The sequence below is a fragment of the Sceloporus occidentalis genome, unplaced genomic scaffold, assembly GCF_023333645.1.
Source record: "Sceloporus occidentalis isolate IW3139 unplaced genomic scaffold, rSceOcc1.0.p SCAF_2, whole genome shotgun sequence".
Classification (NCBI taxonomy): domain Eukaryota; kingdom Metazoa; phylum Chordata; class Lepidosauria; order Squamata; family Phrynosomatidae; genus Sceloporus; species Sceloporus occidentalis.
The window spans coordinates 170,679,795-170,697,141 of NW_028316982.1; the positions used below are offsets into that span (position 1 = coordinate 170,679,795).

The following is a 17,347-nucleotide window of genomic DNA, read 5'->3' on the forward strand; positions in this document are numbered from 1 at the left end:
ATATGCCGAACATGGACGACTGGCGTTGAAGGTACTAGAAATGAGAAACATGGATCAGCTAACAGCTCTTTTGAACAATAAAGACACTGAGCAGTCAGAAGAAGAATGGTCTCCTATTCTGGAAATATACAACCAGAAATGGGGAGTAGGAGAAGAAAGCAGTAACTAATTTAATAAATAAATAAATAAATAAATAAATAAATAAATAAATAAATAAATTCTTAGACCTGGGGATCCTACTTATAAAGGAAAGAAAGCGAACAGTTGTACAAAGACTTTATTAAGCTTGCTAGTTAGTTATGGATAGAGAATAAGTAAGGTAATATTGGTTTGTATAAAATCAACTATTGTGACGTCATAAGGAAGTAATTACTGGATATATAACAAGGATTTATGATTTGCTAGGCTTTGGGAACTTTAGGTTTCTCCACTGAGTTTCTGAATCCAAAGGGGCCAGATGATGTGTTTAGATATAAGAATGTCAATAAGATAATCCTTGTCTCTTTTCATAGATATTTTGTGTTGAAGCAAATGTTTTATAGTTATGTAATAACTCAATAAAAATAAAGTTAAAAAAAAAAGTGATGGTTCCAAAAGGCATCCTTGTTTGACTCCTTTATTTGTGGGGATAGGATCGGTTAGTGAACCAGAGATACCAACTCTTATCCTTGCTGTTGTATTGGTATAAAGTTCCTTGATCAGAAACAATAAGTGGTTATCTATATTAATATTGGCCAGTTTATGCCATAGCAAGTTTCTGTCAATTGAATCAAAAGCTGCTGCTAAATCAATAAAAGCATCAAATAGGTGTTTTGTGGGACCCTCGATTCCTTGTTGCGCTAAACAATAAAGAGTCAGACAATGGTCAATAGTACTCTGGCCTTCCCTGAATCCAGCTTGTTCAGGGTGAATGATCTGATTACTAGATTCCCATTCCTCCAATCTATTTAATAAGTATTTGCTATACAGCTTGGAATCAACATCCAGAAGGCTTATAGGCCGATAATTGTTGGGATCTTGCTTATCTCCCTTCTTGTATATGGGGACTACTACGCTCTTTTTCCAGCCTACTGAAGTTATCCCTGTATTATTGATTTGGGTAAACACCTTAGTCAATATTGGAGCCCACCATTCAGAGAAGTTTTTATATATTTCTGGGGGCATCATATTTTCTCCTGGGGCTTTATTCAATGCAAGAGCTGCAATCAACTTTTTTATCTCAGACTCTGAAACCGGGGGCCAGTAAGGCAAACAGGTAGTGTTTAATGCAATAGAGGAGTGTTCAGATGCTTGACTCAATAGTCGATATTGCTCTTTTAACTTGTTTCATATGATGTTTTTAATTTGTTGCTTTAACTTTTAGATTGTACGCCATAGGCAGGCTTTTATATTCTTGATTTTACTTGGTTTTGTACAGCGCCATGTAGATTTACGGCGCTTTATAACTAAAGTTAATAATAATAATAATAATAATAATAATAATAATAATAGGAGTGATGCTCCACAGTTGTAGTTCCACAGAGTTTACTAAAATGGCTATACCATTTTTGCGATGTGATGTGCCCAACAATAACCGGTCTGATCCTGTTCATGCCAGAGGCAGTAATATCCCAAAACTGTTTCTCATTCTTTTCTGTAACAGCTTGTGCTAATTGTTTCCATTGTGTATCTTTTTTCTGTTTTAAAAGTGCCTTGTAGGATGACTGCATAGAAGCTAAGGTGTCAGGGGAGATATTATCATTATTTCTAAGTACCTGTCGAGAGCAATCCATCAATGCTTTCCGAGCACCCAAATCAACCATCTGTTAGTTACTACCTTGTTGGGGTTAAATTGTTTATTACTCACCAACTTGGGCCTAAGATTTTGAATAATGGTTTGGAAAATGTGTAAAATATCTGAATTGGAGTTTAAAATAGCCGATTGTAGGGACTTAAAATAATACTCTCCAACATCTGATGAATTGAGGTGCCCAAGTTAGTTGACCACCGTATTCTCTGTTCTCCCATATGAATTCCATTTAAATTTTTGGGAATACATGGGGGGCAAAACGACCCAGAATTAAATAACAATGACAATGGGAAATGATCACTTTCGGCACGATTAATAACTTCAAATCTACAAATATCAGGTACCAGGTTTGCTGATGCTATTATATAGTCTATCGTACTTGCTCCTCTGTTGGTGACATAAGTATAAGGGCCCGATGTCAGATCATAATGGGTTCCATTAAGGCACTGCAAGCCATGCAAAGAAAGAACTTCTATAAGCTTTAAGCCAGATTTGTTGGTAGTTATATCTTGAGAAACCCTAGGGACAGGTACAGCATAAGTGGTCGATCCATGATTAGTACTCTCCACCTGCCTTGAGTCATTTCCAATTCTAGCGTTAAAATCTCCACAAAGTACAAACCTTGTAGAGGGATATTGACTCTCCAAAGAGGACAGGGTTTCAGATAAACTATCCCAAATACTGTTAGGACCTACGTTCTTTGCTAAGTTAGGAGGAAAATAAATATTTATACAGATTAAGGAACCAAAATGCATGCTCTTGATAACAAGCACTTGTATACATTGTGGAAAAACACTAGTTATTGGTTGAATCTCAGCATGCAAATCAACTGAGATGAATATTGTGAGACCACCGATACCACGGCATCTTGTACACATTTTAACCGCAGGAACAGAAAATGCTTGAAATCCATGAAGAGATGGCAAATTAGTTTCGAGGGCCCATGTCTCTTGTAAACAAAGAATTTTAAAGTTTTGTAGGTAGTTTGCTGGATCATGGAACTTATTTCCCCAACCCATAATATTCCAACATAGTAGGCTTAGTTGTCAAGCTGATGTAGTCAAGTCCATGTCATCACCAATGTTCAAAAATTTTGTTTGAGCTGGGGTTTTTTGATTTTTGGATGCTTCATGCAGAGAAAGTATAGTATTAACCCTCTTAGGTTCCAAGGGTTGTACTGGAGTTGTAGTTGTAAGATCCTTTTCATTCATTAATAGGAGAGCATCAATAGGACTCATATCTGAAGCCCTCTCAGCATCGGGGACCTCAGCGGTAGTTATTGAATTCAGCAGTGGTATGGGCCAGATCCTTGGTAGTAAGCAGCATATTTTTGAGATTGTCCACTCTGGAAGCGATGTCATATTGTTCTACATTAATTATTAGGTTGCTCAAGTCTGTGATCTGCTTTTCTGTGGATTGCCTCTCTGCCGTAATGTTGGAAGTTTTAACTGAACTAGGCTTCGATGCAGTCTTACACAGGGTTCCTTTAGGGATTCCTTTAGGAATTATCAAGCAGGCATTACTTTGCTCTGTAGGCCCCCCACTACTATGCTTATAAGGGAATAGAGGAGATATAGTTTGATCTCAAAAAACCCAGGCTGGAATTATTTGGAAGTTGGATTAAAAAGGTTTCATTTTCAGCAGCACGAGAGGAATTGTAGATTGTTCGAAAGTTAAAAGAATTCGCTTATGAGCTGATATACTAGGAAGCCATTCCACAGCAAGGATATCAATATCGTAGGGGGGTACCTGTAGAAGATGGCTCAGCGAAGATCTGATGGCTCTATTGGACCTCCATCTACCATTGTTTATTCTGTTGTAAGCAATTTGCAACATAACTTGATTTGCTTGTAGAATCCTGCTATGATTTCTTTTCTCCATCTCCTTAGGAGTTACAGGTGACAGCAGTGGATTCAGAAGAAACCAAATCTATGAACATGATCCCTTAGTGGAATGTAACACTGTCTTGAATTCTGTTTCTGATCTCCACTTGTGTGATCATAAAAGCCACTCACTAACAGCATCTAAATATTTTTCAAGTGAGCCTTAGCTTATTGGAGCGCATGCTGTCCATTGTTGCAGCCTGGTACTGATTCCACACCTTCTGAAGATGGGACATGGAGCTGTGTATCACCAGTGTACAACCGCTCAATGGTTTCATGTAGATGCTAAATAAGGTGGTGATAACTACTGCAGAGCCCTAGTTTGGAAAGTCCATGGGACTCAGCAACATCCTAAATTCTGTTTTCTGGTGCTTACTATACAAATAGGAACAGAGCAAATTTACCGCTCTCTCTACCAGCTCAGTCTCCTCAAAGGATTGATGATACTGGAAACTACTGAGAGATCAAGGCGGGTCAAGAGGCTCACACTTGCCTTCTGTCTCTCTCAGTGCAAGTCACTGTACCAAGCAACCAAGGCCTTATGTATTTCTTTTACAGGAGTAAAAGTGACAAAATTTTAAAAAATGCTTTTTTAACTCAGCAGTCAATCCTTTTTGTGGCCCTCAACCTTTCCGTTTCCACTTCCTGCCTGCATGGCATAAGAGTTTAAAGTGTGATGGACATGGTGAAGAAAGAACTCAAGAGAGAGGCAGTGTCTCCCATATGACTCTAGGTTTGAAGCAAGAAGAACCATCTATATAAATAACAATGTAAATGTCCATTTGTTCAAAATCTTAAATCTCCGAAAGTTCTTCACTGATTGCTTTGAAATTTTGACACAAAGTTCCATTCAAATACACGCATGTTTGTATACACCTATAATCTTTTTATATACCTACTATGTTTGTATATACCTACTATGTTTGTATATACCTGCTATTATATAGATGTCACACCTGAGACAGGTAAAAATATGCTTTTCTTGGAAAACAGAGCCATCTATTGTACATAAAAGCAACACACATTATACTAAATATTTTACTATTCCATTTCAGTGTTTCCGATTTAGGATTCATTTACGATTTCCAAATTTCCAGTTTTACTATTCCAGATCCCATCATCTTTGACTTTTGCCTGTACTGGCTGCGGCTGCTGGAAGCTGTATTCTAAAGAATTCCAGAGGGCTGCTCAAGTCCCGCTCTAGACAGGCATAGATAGGCAAGGGTGGCCCTCTGGGTGTTGCTGGACTGCAGCACCCATCATCCCCATCCTTTGGCTGTGCTGGCTAGGACAGCTGGGATTTGTAATCCAACCACTTCTGGTGGGCTGCCTACTTCCCACCCCCTACTCTATTGGGTCAGGGAGCCTATCCAGGCAGTTGAGACTGCAGCTCCCATCATCCTTTCCCTTTTCCTGCATTGGCTACACCTTCTGGAAGCTGCGTTCCACCAGCACCTCAAGGGCTGCTCATACTGCATCGCCCATTATCCCCCAACACCAGGCTGGGTTGGCTAGGACAATCCAACCACTACTGGAAGGCTGCCACCAGATAAGGCAACCTGTAACTATCCAGGCAGTTTGAAACTGCAGCTCCTATCATCCTTTGCCTTTTTTCCTGTACTGGCTACAGCTGCTGGACGCCCTCTAGGTGTTTGCATAGAGAGGATTGCATCACCCATTATCCCCTAACATTGGGCCAGGACTGCTGGGATTTGCAGTCCAAGCACTTCTGGAGGGCCTTAGCCCACTCTATCGGGTAAGGCGAAGGTGGGGCGACCTATAGCTTTCCAGGTGGTTTGGGACTGCAGCTCCCATCATCCACTGACTGGGGCAGAGGAGAGTAGGAAGTCAGAAACACTGCTGGAGGAGGGAGGCTTGGCATTCTCCTCCTCAAGTGATGTGGGGAGGGGTGGGGGTGCTTTTCTCTCTAAGCAAAGTTTGCCTGGCGGGACCCATGTGTGTCCATTCAAGGCCAGAAATAATAATAATAATATAATGATAATGCTTTATTTATAGCCCGCCCAATCACAAGGATTGTGGGTTACAGCAATAAAAATACAGAGCATACAATACAATAAAAGAGAGTGACGTGAGTTACAAAATTCACAGTTAGACCTGATGGAATTGGGCCTGTCTTTCTCACTCCCTCCCAGATCTGATGATGACAAATGGGATTGAGAGAGGGGGAGAGGAGCTCAGCCAATAGGAAGCCTTCCTTCCTCCCTGGGTCCTCCCCCCCCAATGAAGAAACCGGGAAATTTTAAACCTTTCCAGGAAATTTCTGGGTTTGCCAAATTTCCGGGAATTTTCAGGGAATTTAACCTTCTCGCTCAAACATACCTTCCCGCCCCCAAAAAACACCTGACATACCTCCCATACCGGAAGCCCGCCCCCTTTAGCCTTCCCATAGTGCCTTGCCCCCCCTCCCTGATCCGGAAGTCCCACCCTCTGACCCAGACATGCCTCCCCTCCCAGGAATTTTGCAGGCATCCCAAGAAGCCAATCAGGGGATTTCCTTCGAGAGTGATTGGCAACACTGTTTGCAAGGCAGAAAAGCAGCTCAGTGTCTTCCCTGGGGATCTGGTCCTCGTGTTCCCATGATGACAACCCATGTGCCATTTCAGTTTCAGAGATTGCAATTCCCAATTCGATTGGCGTTTGCATCACCATCAACAAAGCTCAGGGCCAATCTTTAGAATTGTGTGGTTTGATCTAGGTGCAGATTGCTTCTCAAATGGTCAGTTATATGTTGCATGTTCTAGAGTCGGCAAACCAGACAATCTCTATATCTACACAGACAATGGAACAACAAAAATATTGTATACCCACAAGCACTTTCTCTTTTCTTTCTTTTCCTTTTAGCCAGACTGAGCCACAGCAACGCATGGACGGCTGCAGCTAGTTCCTAAATAAATAAATTCATTTATTTATTTTAGACATTGTTCAATGCCTTCTAGAACCCTTCTAGAGCTCGGTGGCTACTGGTGACTGGACCCTGCCCTCACAGCCTGTGCTGTTGTGTATCTCAGTGCCACAATGCCAAAATGGAAGGGCTTTTTCAAAGGGACTTGCTTTGGAGCAGGAGAGGGCAAGCTTTCTCCTCTCCAGAAATTAAAGAAAAGGTTCTTTTCCTTTGGAAGCAGAGTAATGGATGAGGAACTCGAGTGGAAGGTCTTTTTCAAAGGGACTTGCTTTGGAGCAGGACAGGACAAGCGTTCTCCTCTCCAGAAATTAAAGAAAAGGTTCTTTTCCTTTGGAAGCAGAGTAATGGATGAGGAACTCGAGTGGAAGGTCTTTTTCAAAGGGACTTGCTTTGGAGCAGGACAGGGCAAGCGTTCTCCTCTCCAGAAATTAAAGAAAAGGTTCTTTTCCTTTGGAAGCAGAGTAATGGATGAGAAACTCGAGTGGAAGGTCTTTTTCAAAGGGACTTGCTTTGGAGCAGGAGAGGGCAAGCTTTCTTCTCTCCAGAAATTAAAGAAAAGGTTCTTTTCCTTTGGAAGCAGAGTAATGGATGAGGAACTCGAGCCTTCTGAGACTGTTTCTGGGAAGAGCAATTGTCGGGTGATTCTTGTGAATGAAACTGCATCTTCAATGGTAAGAGAAGAGTCCCACAGGAAAATATTGCTGGGAAGTATTGTTGAAAAGAGTATTGTGTACTATTTTCTTAGCTTGAGCAACAAAGTTCAGAGTGTTCATGCATTGGCTTGTTCAGTTGAAGAATGTCCAGATACATTTTTCTTTTCTCTTGATAGAATTTTCTGAAGATGGAGATGCAGCCTTTAGTAGTGAGAGCCCAGGACCTAAAGGAAAGTGTGAATGCCGCAGAGAGGTAATTTTCCACGTGGAAGGGTATTTGGGCTCAGAAGGGACGATGCCCTTCTCTCAGGGTGACCACCTGTTCCTTATATTCTCCTATCATCATCATCATCATCATCATCATCATCATCATCATCATCATCATCATCATCCCTCATTATATTTAATGAGACTTGAGCATCCATGGATTTTGATTTCCATTGTAGGTCCTGGAACCAAAGACTAGCAGATACCAAGGGCCCACTGTACTGACAATGATCATTACAATAAGAATATCCCAGTGTATATATCCATGGGACTTGAACATATGTGGATTTTGATATCCATTGGGAATCCTGGAATCAAACCCTAGGGGATACCAAGTGCTAATAATAATAATAATAATAATAATAATAATAATACCCATTCTATACAATGGGATTTGAGCATCCATGGATTTTGGTATCCACAGAGAATCCTGGAACCAAACCCCAGAGGATACAAAGGACCCAGTGAAATAATAGTAATAATAATAATAATAATAATAATAATAATAATAATAATGTCATTGTAAATAATGGGATTTGTGCATCCACGGATTTTGGTATTTCTGTGTGTCCTAGAACCAGACCTCTAGCCCACTGTATTTTAAAAATACGTCCAAACCACAGACGCTTGAACCTGTGGATAAAAAAATCCATGACTATTGAGGGCTGATTGTGCAATTACACTCATCCCTCCATATTTGCGGCTTTGAAATTTGCAGATTTGATTATTCATGGATTTGATTAATATGTTCTCTCTAGGAATATCTAGGTCCTCCAGTGAGACTCTATGGTCAACTTTAAAAGTTGCACTGAAAGACCTAGAGATTCCTAGAGAGAATACTTCACTAGGCCCTTGTAGCTCCTCCAGCCCAGTTCTATGGTCAGTGTCTGTCAGACGTTGAGTACAGAGTTGCCCTGGAGGACCTAGAGATTCCTAGAGAGGTGCCCTCTCAGGTTAAAAACATGTTTTTTTTTATTTGCAGTTTTTCCATTTTCACTGGGGTCTTGTGCCCCTAACCCTAGCGAATATGGAGGGACAAGTATACTTCCAAACCATGGATGCCTGAATCCGTGGATAAAAAAATTCATGCCTATGGAGAGCTGATTGTGCAGTTATTTCAGATGCCATCACCTTATCCATTTCTCAGGGATAATTCCTAGTTGGGAATGCAAAGCGTGGTCCCTTGTGGCCCCCAGTGGAATGCCTTGCTGGACAGGATGGATGGCCTTTTTCTGTCTCCAATTCAGAGTCCTCAAGCCAGAAGGAACATTCACCAAGGAAGCTGTCACTCAGACGTTGGCCTGGGATTTGGAGAAGTTTCTGCCTTTGTTGGTAAGAAAATAGAGCCTTGCTGACCCACAAGGAGGTCATCTTTTCCCCTCCTGCGCCTTCTACACAGCGCCCAAGAATGTTCTGAGAAGTGACCATGGTCTTTGGTCAGGGAGCGAAGGGTGCTGACCCTTGAGAGTGACCAAACGGCGTCCTTTTCCAGCCTATGTTGAGGTAGAAAACAAGAAAGAAAACAAGCTTGCTTCATCCTTCAGATACTTAATCAGGGTTATCCTATCACCCCTTAACCATTTCTTCTCCAGGCCAAACATCCCCAGCAATTCCCTAAGTCTCTCCTCAGAGGGCATTATGGTGTCCAGACCTTTGGACATAGGTCCAGCTTCTCAACATCCTTTTTGAATTGTGGGGCCCAGAACTGGACACAGGATTATTCCAGGTGGGGCCTGATCAAAGTAGAATAAAGTGGCCCTATGACTTCCCTCAATCTAGAGATTGTACTTCTATCGATGCAGCCCAGAATCGCATTGGCCTCTTTATCTGCCGCATTGCACCATTGACTCATGTCCACATTGTGGTCTACTAGGATTCCTAGATCCCTTTCACACGCAAAGCCAGGTGTCCCCCATCCTATATCTATGCATTTCATTTTTTTTTCTGCCTTACATTTCTCCATGTTGAAATTCATTTTGTTAGCTTTGGCCCCGCTTTCTAATCTATTCAGGTCATACTCAACTGTCATCTCGGCCTCAGAGGGAGCCATCAGGCAGACCAGCAACATCGGGGACTGCCTGAAGGAAGAGGCCCCTCCCTCCTCAACTGTCATCTTGGCCTCAGAGGGAGCCATCAGGCAGACCAGCAACATCTTGGACTGCCTGAAGTAAGAGGCCCCTCCCTCCTCAACTGTCATCTTGGCCTCAGAGGGAGCCATCAGGCAGACCCAGCAACATCTTGGACTGCCTGAAGTAAGAGGCCCCTCCCTCCTCAACTGTCATCTTGGCCTCAGAGGGAGCCATCAGGCAGACCAGCAACATCTTGGACTGCCTGAAGGAAGAGGCCCCTCCCTCCTCAACTGTCATCTCGGCCTCAGAGGGAGCCATCAGGCAGACCCAGCAACATCAGGGACTGCCTGAAGGAAGAGGCCCCTCCCTCCTCAACTGTCATCTCGGCCTCAGAGGGAGCCATCAGGCAGACCAGCAACATCTTGGACTGCCTGAAGGAAGAGGCCCCTCCCTCCTCAACTGTCATCTCGGCCTCAGAGGGAGCCATCAGGCAGACCCAGCAACATCTTGGACTGCCTGAAGGAAGAGGCCCCTCCCTCCTCAACTGTCATCTCGGCCTCAGAGGGAGCCATCAGGCAGACCAGCAACATCTTGGACTGCCTGAAGGAAGAGGCCCCTCCCTCCTCAACTGTCATCTCGGCCTCAGAGGGAGCCATCAGGCAGACCCAGCAACATCTTGGACTGCCTGAAGGAAGAGGCCCCTCCCTCCTCAACTGTCATCTCGGCCTCAGAGGGAGCCATCAGGCAGACCCAGCAACATCAGGAACTGCCTGAAGGAAGAGGCCCCTCCCTCCTCAACTGTCATCTCGGCCTCAGAGGGAGCCATCAGGCAGACCCAGCAACATCTTGGACTGCCTGAAGGAAGAGGCCCCTCCCTCCTCAACTGTCATCTCGGCCTCAGAGGGAGCCATCAGGCAGACCCAGCAACATCTTGGACTGCCTGAAGGAAGAGGCCCCTCCCTCCTCAACTGTCATCTCGGCCTCAGAGGGAGCCATCAGGCAGACCCAGCAACATCTTGGACTGCCTGAAGGAAGAGGCCCCTCCCTCCTCAACTGTCATCTCGGCCTCAGAGGGAGCGATCAGGCAGACCCAGCAACATCAGGGACTGCCTGAAGGAAGAGGCCCCTCCCTCCTCAACTGTCATCTCGGCCTCAGAGGGAGCCATCAGGCAGACCAGCAACATCTTGGACTGCCTGAAGGAAGAGGCCCCTCCCTCCTCAACTGTCATCTCGGCCTCAGAGGGAGCCATCAGGCAGACCCAGCAACATCTTGGACTGCCTGAAGGAAGAGGCCCCTCCCTCCTCAACTGTCATCTCGGCCTCAGAGGGAGCCATCAGGCAGACCAGCAACATCTTGGACTGCCTGAAGGAAGAGGCCCCTCCCTCCTCAACTGTCATCTCGGCCTCAGAGGGAGCCATCAGGCAGACCCAGCAACATCTTGGACTGCCTGAAGGAAGAGGCCCCTCCCTCCTCAACTGTCATCTCGGCCTCAGAGGGAGCCATCAGGCAGACCCAGCAACATCTTGGACTGCCTGAAGGAAGAGGCCCCTCCCTCCTCAACTGTCATCTCGGCCTCAGAGGGAGCCATCAGGCAGACCCAGCAACATCTTGGACTGCCTGAAGGAAGAGGCCCCTCCCTCCTCAACTGTCATCTCGGCCTCAGAGGGAGCCATCAGGCAGACCAGCAACATCAGGGACTGCCTGAAGGAAGAGGCCCCTCCCTCCTCAACTGTCATCTCGGCCTCAGAGGGAGCCATCAGGCAGACCCAGCAACATCAGGGACTGCCTGAAGGAAGAGGCCCCTCCCTCCTCAACTGTCATCTCGGCCTCAGAGGGAGCCATCAGGCAGACCAGCAACATCTTGGACTGCCTGAAGGAAGAGGCCCCTCCCTCCTCAACTGTCATCTCGGCCTCAGAGGGAGCCATCAGGCAGACCCAGCAACATCTTGGACTGCCTGAAGGAAGAGGCCCCTCCCTCCTCAACTGTCATCTCGGCCTCAGAGGGAGCCATCAGGCAGACCCAGCAACATCTTGGACTGCCTGAAGGAAGAGGCCCCTCCCTCCTCAACTGTCATCTCGGCCTCAGAGGGAGCCAGCAGGCAGACCCAGCAACATCTTGGACTGCCTGAAGGAAGAGGCCCCTCCCTCCTCAACTGTCATCTCGGCCTCAGAGGGAGCCATCAGGCAGACCCAGCAACATCAGGGACTGCCTGAAGGACGAGACTTCTCCCTCCTTTACCTGTATTTTGTATTGTATTACGATTTTACTGTACACCGCTATGATCATCGCGGAATAGCGGTCTATAAATAAAACATATTATTATTATTATTATTATTATTATTATTATTTTGAATTTTGATCCTGTCCTCTAGAGTATTAGCCATTCCTCCTAATTTGGTGTTGTCTGCAAATTTGATAAGCATGCCCTCTATTCTTTCATCCAAGCCATGGATAAAGATGTTGAATAGCCCTAGGCCCAGGACAGACTCCCCACTGGACACCCCACTGGTCACTTCTCTCCAGGACGAAGAACAGGAGGAGCCATGGCTGAGCCCCCTTTGAGTTTGGCAGGTCCTCTGCTCCAGTATCCTCAGATTGAGCACCCTTTTCCTTTGCTGAGAAAACCGAGGCAAAGAAGGTGTTGAGTAATTCTGCCTTTTCTCTGTCCCTTGTTAGCATTTTGCCATCTTCTCCACGCAATGGCAAATCCATTGTCCAGATCACATTTTACCAGCTTCTTTGCAAGAATGTCATGGGGAACCTTGTCCATGGCTTTGCTCAAATCGAGATATTGCTATGTCTACCACATTCCCTTCATTTGGTAATCTTATATATAAAAGGAGATCAGGTTAGTCTGGCATGACGTGTTTCTCAGAAACCCAGGTTGATTTTTTGTGATGATGGCATTGCTTTCCAAATGGAATGGGACTCTTGGGTGACTTTCACTTCTCTCCCATTTATTTATAGGAAGGCCGGGCCTTGGAGAGCGGGGACAGTGAAGAGTGCCACCCTTCAACCTCTTGCAAAAGGTAATTTGTTCCACAGTAGTAGTAGTAGTAGTAGTAATAATAATAATAATACCCCATTGTACTTAACGGGACTTGAACATCCAAGGTTTTTTGTATCCATGGAGAGTCCTGGAACCACACTCCGGAGGATACCAAGGGTCCACTGTAATAATAATAATAATAATAATAATAATAATAATAAATATTATAAAACTGCTTTGTATATAATGGGACTTTAACATCTGTGGATTTTGGTATCCACTGGAGATCCTGGAATGAAACCCTAGGCGATACCAAGGGATGACAATAATAATAATAATAATAATAATAATAATAATAATAATACTGCATTGTATATCATGGGACCTGAGCATCTATGGATTTTGGTATCTACAGAGAGTCCTGGAATCAAACCCTAGAGGATACCAAGGGTCCCCTCTTAGTAGTAATAATAATAATAATAATTCCCCATTTATATATATTGGGACTTTAGCATCTATGGATTTTGGTATTCACTGGAGATCCTGGAATCAAACCCTAGGGGATACCAAGGGATAATAATAATACCGCATTGTATATAATGGGACTTGAGCATCCATGGATGTTGGTATCCACAGAGATCCTGGAACCAAACTCCAGAGGATACTAAAAATCCACTATAGTCGTAGTAGTAATAATAATAATAATAATACCAGACATTTCTGCATCGCGTTTGCCTAGGGATGCCGGATTATAACCTCAAAGTAGCCACGGAAATGGCAGACAAACTGCCCCGAAATGATTTGTGACTCGTGATAGATAATTTTTTTGACTCCTGTAATGAGTAAGTGGATTATCTTATTCTCCCCAGTGGTCCTGCTCCTATCGTCCCTCTCGGGGCTAGAATCCCAGCAAAAAGGATGCGACTTCATTTTTTCAGTTTACGTGGAATGTGAAAACCTGATGCATGCAGTGATTTCTTCTCCCCGCTGCGACCTGGACATTGCGTTCCACTACTTAATGTTCACAGCAACTGAACGCTTTTGCCTATTTCAGGAGATGGAAGAACAAGTAAGGAAGAGGCTTTCCTGCGGATCCTCACAGGACTGCTCTGCAAAATTCAAAGGGTTCCCATCTGCGTCTTTTGCGGGTGTTCCACGGGATTGCTTCTCTTGCTAAGGCCAGAATCTCCTTGTCACCTCAGGCAAAAGCATCCAGGGCCATTGGAGTCATTATCAAACACCACAAAAATGTCAAGAAGCTGAAGGAGTGGTTCACATATCTGTACAACACCTTGGACCATGCCTTGCTCTTCGAATCCCACAAACGCAAGGAGGAGGAGACCAGCAAGAACTCTAGGAGCTATGTATCTTGAGAGTAAGTGTGTTTCTAGCCGCCTGATGGGGCTTGTTATGCCCAAAACGTACGCTTGGCCTAAAATGTTTCCCTCCATCTTGAGGGTCACACTATCACAGCCCCCAGTGTCAGGACCATGGTAAACATGTCTGAGAAAATGACATGGGTGTGCAAGTTGTTTACAGCTCTAGTGGCAGTTATATATGGCAGTTATATGAACAGTGCATCATTGGAATGTTGATGCAGCTGTCAACTGCCATTCTCAGCTGTCACTGAGGGAGAGTGAGGCAGTGTGTGCCTCAGAGTGGGTTGTTACTGATGTGGATGGTGGATGGTGTTGATGTATATAGTGTTGTACACAGTGGAACTTCTTATATGAATAAAATCCTCATCTGAGAGATTACATGTCTCTTTTCTCATTGAGAAAGTGACAGGTGTCTCTCCTGCTGCTCAGAGTCACAAGCTACTGACTACAGCCACGAAGGTAGAGAATCTGGCGCCATACGTTCATGAGTTGCCTTTGGACATGCTCCACCTTGTCAACACCCTTACTGAGTTGTGGTGCCCAGAACTGGACACAGTAATCCAGGTGGGGCCTGACCAAAGCAGAATAGACTGACACTATTACTTCCCTTGATCTAGACACTATACTTCTATCAATGCAGCCTAGAATCGCATTGGCCTTTTTAGCTGCTGCATTGCATCATTGACTCATGTCCAACTTACATGTGAAAGGGACTCCTAGATCCCTTTCACACGTAACGCCAGGTGTCCCCCATCCTATATCTATGCATTTTATTTTTTTTCTCACCCCCTTACATTTCTCTGTGTTGAAATTCATTTTGTTAGCTTTGTTCCAGTTTTTTACTCTAATAGTCATTTTGAATTTTGATCCTGTTCTCTGGGGTGTTAGCTATTCCTCCTAATTTGGTCTCATCTGTGAATTTCTTAAGCATGACCTCAAATTCTTTAGTCCAAGTTGTTGATAAAGATGTTGAATAGCCCTGGACCCAGACAGACTCCCCATTGGACACTCCCCTGGTCACTTCTCTCCAGGACGAAGAAGAAGAGGAGCCATGGCTGAGCCCCCTTTGAGTTTGGTAGGTCAGCCAATCATAGAATCATAGAGTTGGAAGAGACTGTAAGGGTCATCCTGTTCAACCCCCCTGCCATGCAGGAAATCTAAATCAAGGCATCCCCTGTGACAGATGGCCATCCAACCTCTGCTTAAATACCTCTAAGGAAGGAGACTCCACTACACTACAAGGGAATGTGTTCCACTGTGAAACAGCCCTGACTGTCAGGAAGTTCTTCCTAATGTTGAGGTGGAATCTCTTTTCCTGTAGCTTGCATCCATTGCTCCTGGTCCTAGTCTCTGGAGCAGCAGAAAATAAGCTAGCTTCCTCCTCAATATGACATCCCTTCAAGTATTTAAACAGGGCTATCATATCACCCCTTAACTTTCTCTTCTCCAGGCTAAACAACTACTCCTCCTAATTTGGTGTCATTTGCAAATTTGATAAGTATGCCCCCAATTTTGTCATCTACTATATCGACAGCATACCTTTCATCTAACAAGCTAGTAATTTTATATTAAAAAAAAGAGATTAGATTTGTCTGGCATGACTTGTTTCTCTGAAACCCATGTTGACTTTTTGTGATTATGGCATTGCTTTCTAGATGTCCACAGACTCTCTGTTTAATGATCCGCTCTAGAATCTTTCCTGGTATTGATGTCAGACTAACTGGATGATAATGATCCTCTCCCCCCCCCCCTTTTTTTCAATTTTTAAATTTTTTTGAAGATGGAAACTACGTTTGGCTTCTTCCAGTCTGTTGGGACTTCTCTTGTTCTCCAGGAGTTCTCAAAGATTATTGCCAATGGCTCCGATATTACGTTTGCCAGTTCTTGGATGTAGTTTGTCTGGTCCTGGAGACTTATATTCGTTTAGATTAAGCAGATATTCCTGTACTATCTCTTTACTTATTCTGTGCTGAAATATCCCTATTCTGTCCTCTGCTCCAGTATCCTCAGGTTGAGCACCCTTTTCCTTTTCTGAGAAGACTGAGGCAAAGAAGGTCTTGAGTAATTCTGCCTTTTCTCTGTCCCCTGTTAGCCTTTTCAGGAACCACGGCCAAAGCCTGCAAGAAGACGAAGCAGAGACCGGTGGGCGACAGCAGACCCTTTTATGATTGTACATATATATATATATATATATATTGTTTTTTTATTCTTGCAATTGTTAGTATCTGGCTTGTCTTGTTGCTAGCATTTATAAGCTTTCTAATAGAATAATAACTTTGGATAGATGTATATATAAATAAGATTTGTTACGGTGTTTTATTCTGTATACCTAACTATATATATATTTATATATTACATAGTCTCATTCACACAGACACACACATATATATACATCTGTATTTAATACATATTCTCTGTGTGGAATAAACTAAAATTTACATCTGTTTACTCTCATTATTATTATCATTATTATTCTTTATATAGCGCTGTAGATTTGTACAGTGCTGTACATAAAACAATAAATATAAAAAAGTAAACCCGCCTATGGCGTACAATCTAAGAAATAATAGGATAATACATATAAAATACATAGCAATACAGGAAATGGTTCAATAAAACAGGCAACAAACAAGAACATCAAATAGCAAGTGACAGTTATGCAATGCCTGGGAACGCTTCTTTGAATAGGATGGTCTTCAACTCCGTTTTGAAGCTGGTTAAAGAAGTGATGGCTCTTGCTCGCGGGGGAAGAAGGTTCCAGGAGTGAGGGGCAGCGAGTGAAAAGGGGTGAATCTTAGATGGGGCAGAGGAAATCCAGGGCTGAGACAGCATACCTTGACTACCAGAGTGGAGGGCCCAAGTGGGAAGGTGAGAGAAATAAGGGCTGATAATACTAACTGGCCCTCTCTCCAATTGTCCCTCTCAAGGTTTATTCCATTCCTACCTGTCCCTGTCCGTATTTCTGACTGGTCTTGTCAGACTGTATGAAGGACATTCTTTCCTTCCTAGCGTCTCCCAGAGCATTCCATGGCTGGCTCCTTTCTGGCCACGGAGACTAATAATTTGATCCTTCTTCATGGGCTGTTTGTAGCGACTTCTTGGATATGTATGATGGCTCTTCCAAAGGTTGGTTTTAAGCTAGAGCATGGTTATCTGGGGTTGTCCCATGGTTTGAAGGGCTAATTTTCTCTCTGAAGTTTTAGATTTCCCCCCTAGAGTTTTAGTGCAAAGGGGCTTTTCACCCAAAAATTGTACCTGCATTTTTGAAGAAGAGGAAAGGTTTTTTGTTCCAATATGTCTTCAAATAAAAAAAAAAACCACTTGAAGAAAGAAATTAAATGTTTCAGCTGGCATTGGAATTCCTAGAAAATAGTCTAGAACACATTTTTTGGG

At 43.8% G+C, this 17,347-nt stretch overlaps 1 protein-coding gene and 1 pseudogene across 1 annotated transcript; one reads left to right on the top strand and one right to left on the bottom strand.

Annotated features, from left to right (window-relative positions):
• Window positions 1–1,771: 1,771 nt before the first annotated feature.
• LOC149319319 (uncharacterized) lies at window positions 1,772–2,808 on the bottom strand (annotated as a pseudogene).
• A 4,191-nt stretch (window positions 2,809–6,999) lies between these two features.
• Window positions 7,000–13,711, top strand: LOC149319320 (uncharacterized). Its single transcript, XM_089508031.1, has 5 exons — window positions 7,000–7,266; window positions 7,425–7,501; window positions 8,763–8,847; window positions 12,554–12,615; window positions 13,630–13,711. The coding sequence occupies exons 1-5, from the start codon at window positions 7,060–7,062 to the stop codon at window positions 13,646–13,648; spliced, it is 450 nt and encodes a 149-aa protein (XP_089364157.1). The 5' UTR covers window positions 7,000–7,059; the 3' UTR covers window positions 13,649–13,711.
• Window positions 13,712–17,347: the final 3,636 nt, after the last annotated feature.

Bases quoted from the DNA above. Each gene is read 5' to 3' on its own strand.
- LOC149319320 (XM_089508031.1), top strand. From the start codon at position 7,060: ATGGATGAGAAACTCGAGTGGAAGGTCTTTTTCAAAGGGACTTGCTTT. The intron at 7,502-8,762 runs GTAATTTTCCAC...TCTCCAATTCAG, and splicing joins AGTGTGAATGCCGCAGAGAG to AGTCCTCAAGCCAGAAGGAA. The intron at 8,848-12,553 runs GTAAGAAAATAG...ATTTATTTATAG, and splicing joins AGAAGTTTCTGCCTTTGTTG to GAAGGCCGGGCCTTGGAGAG.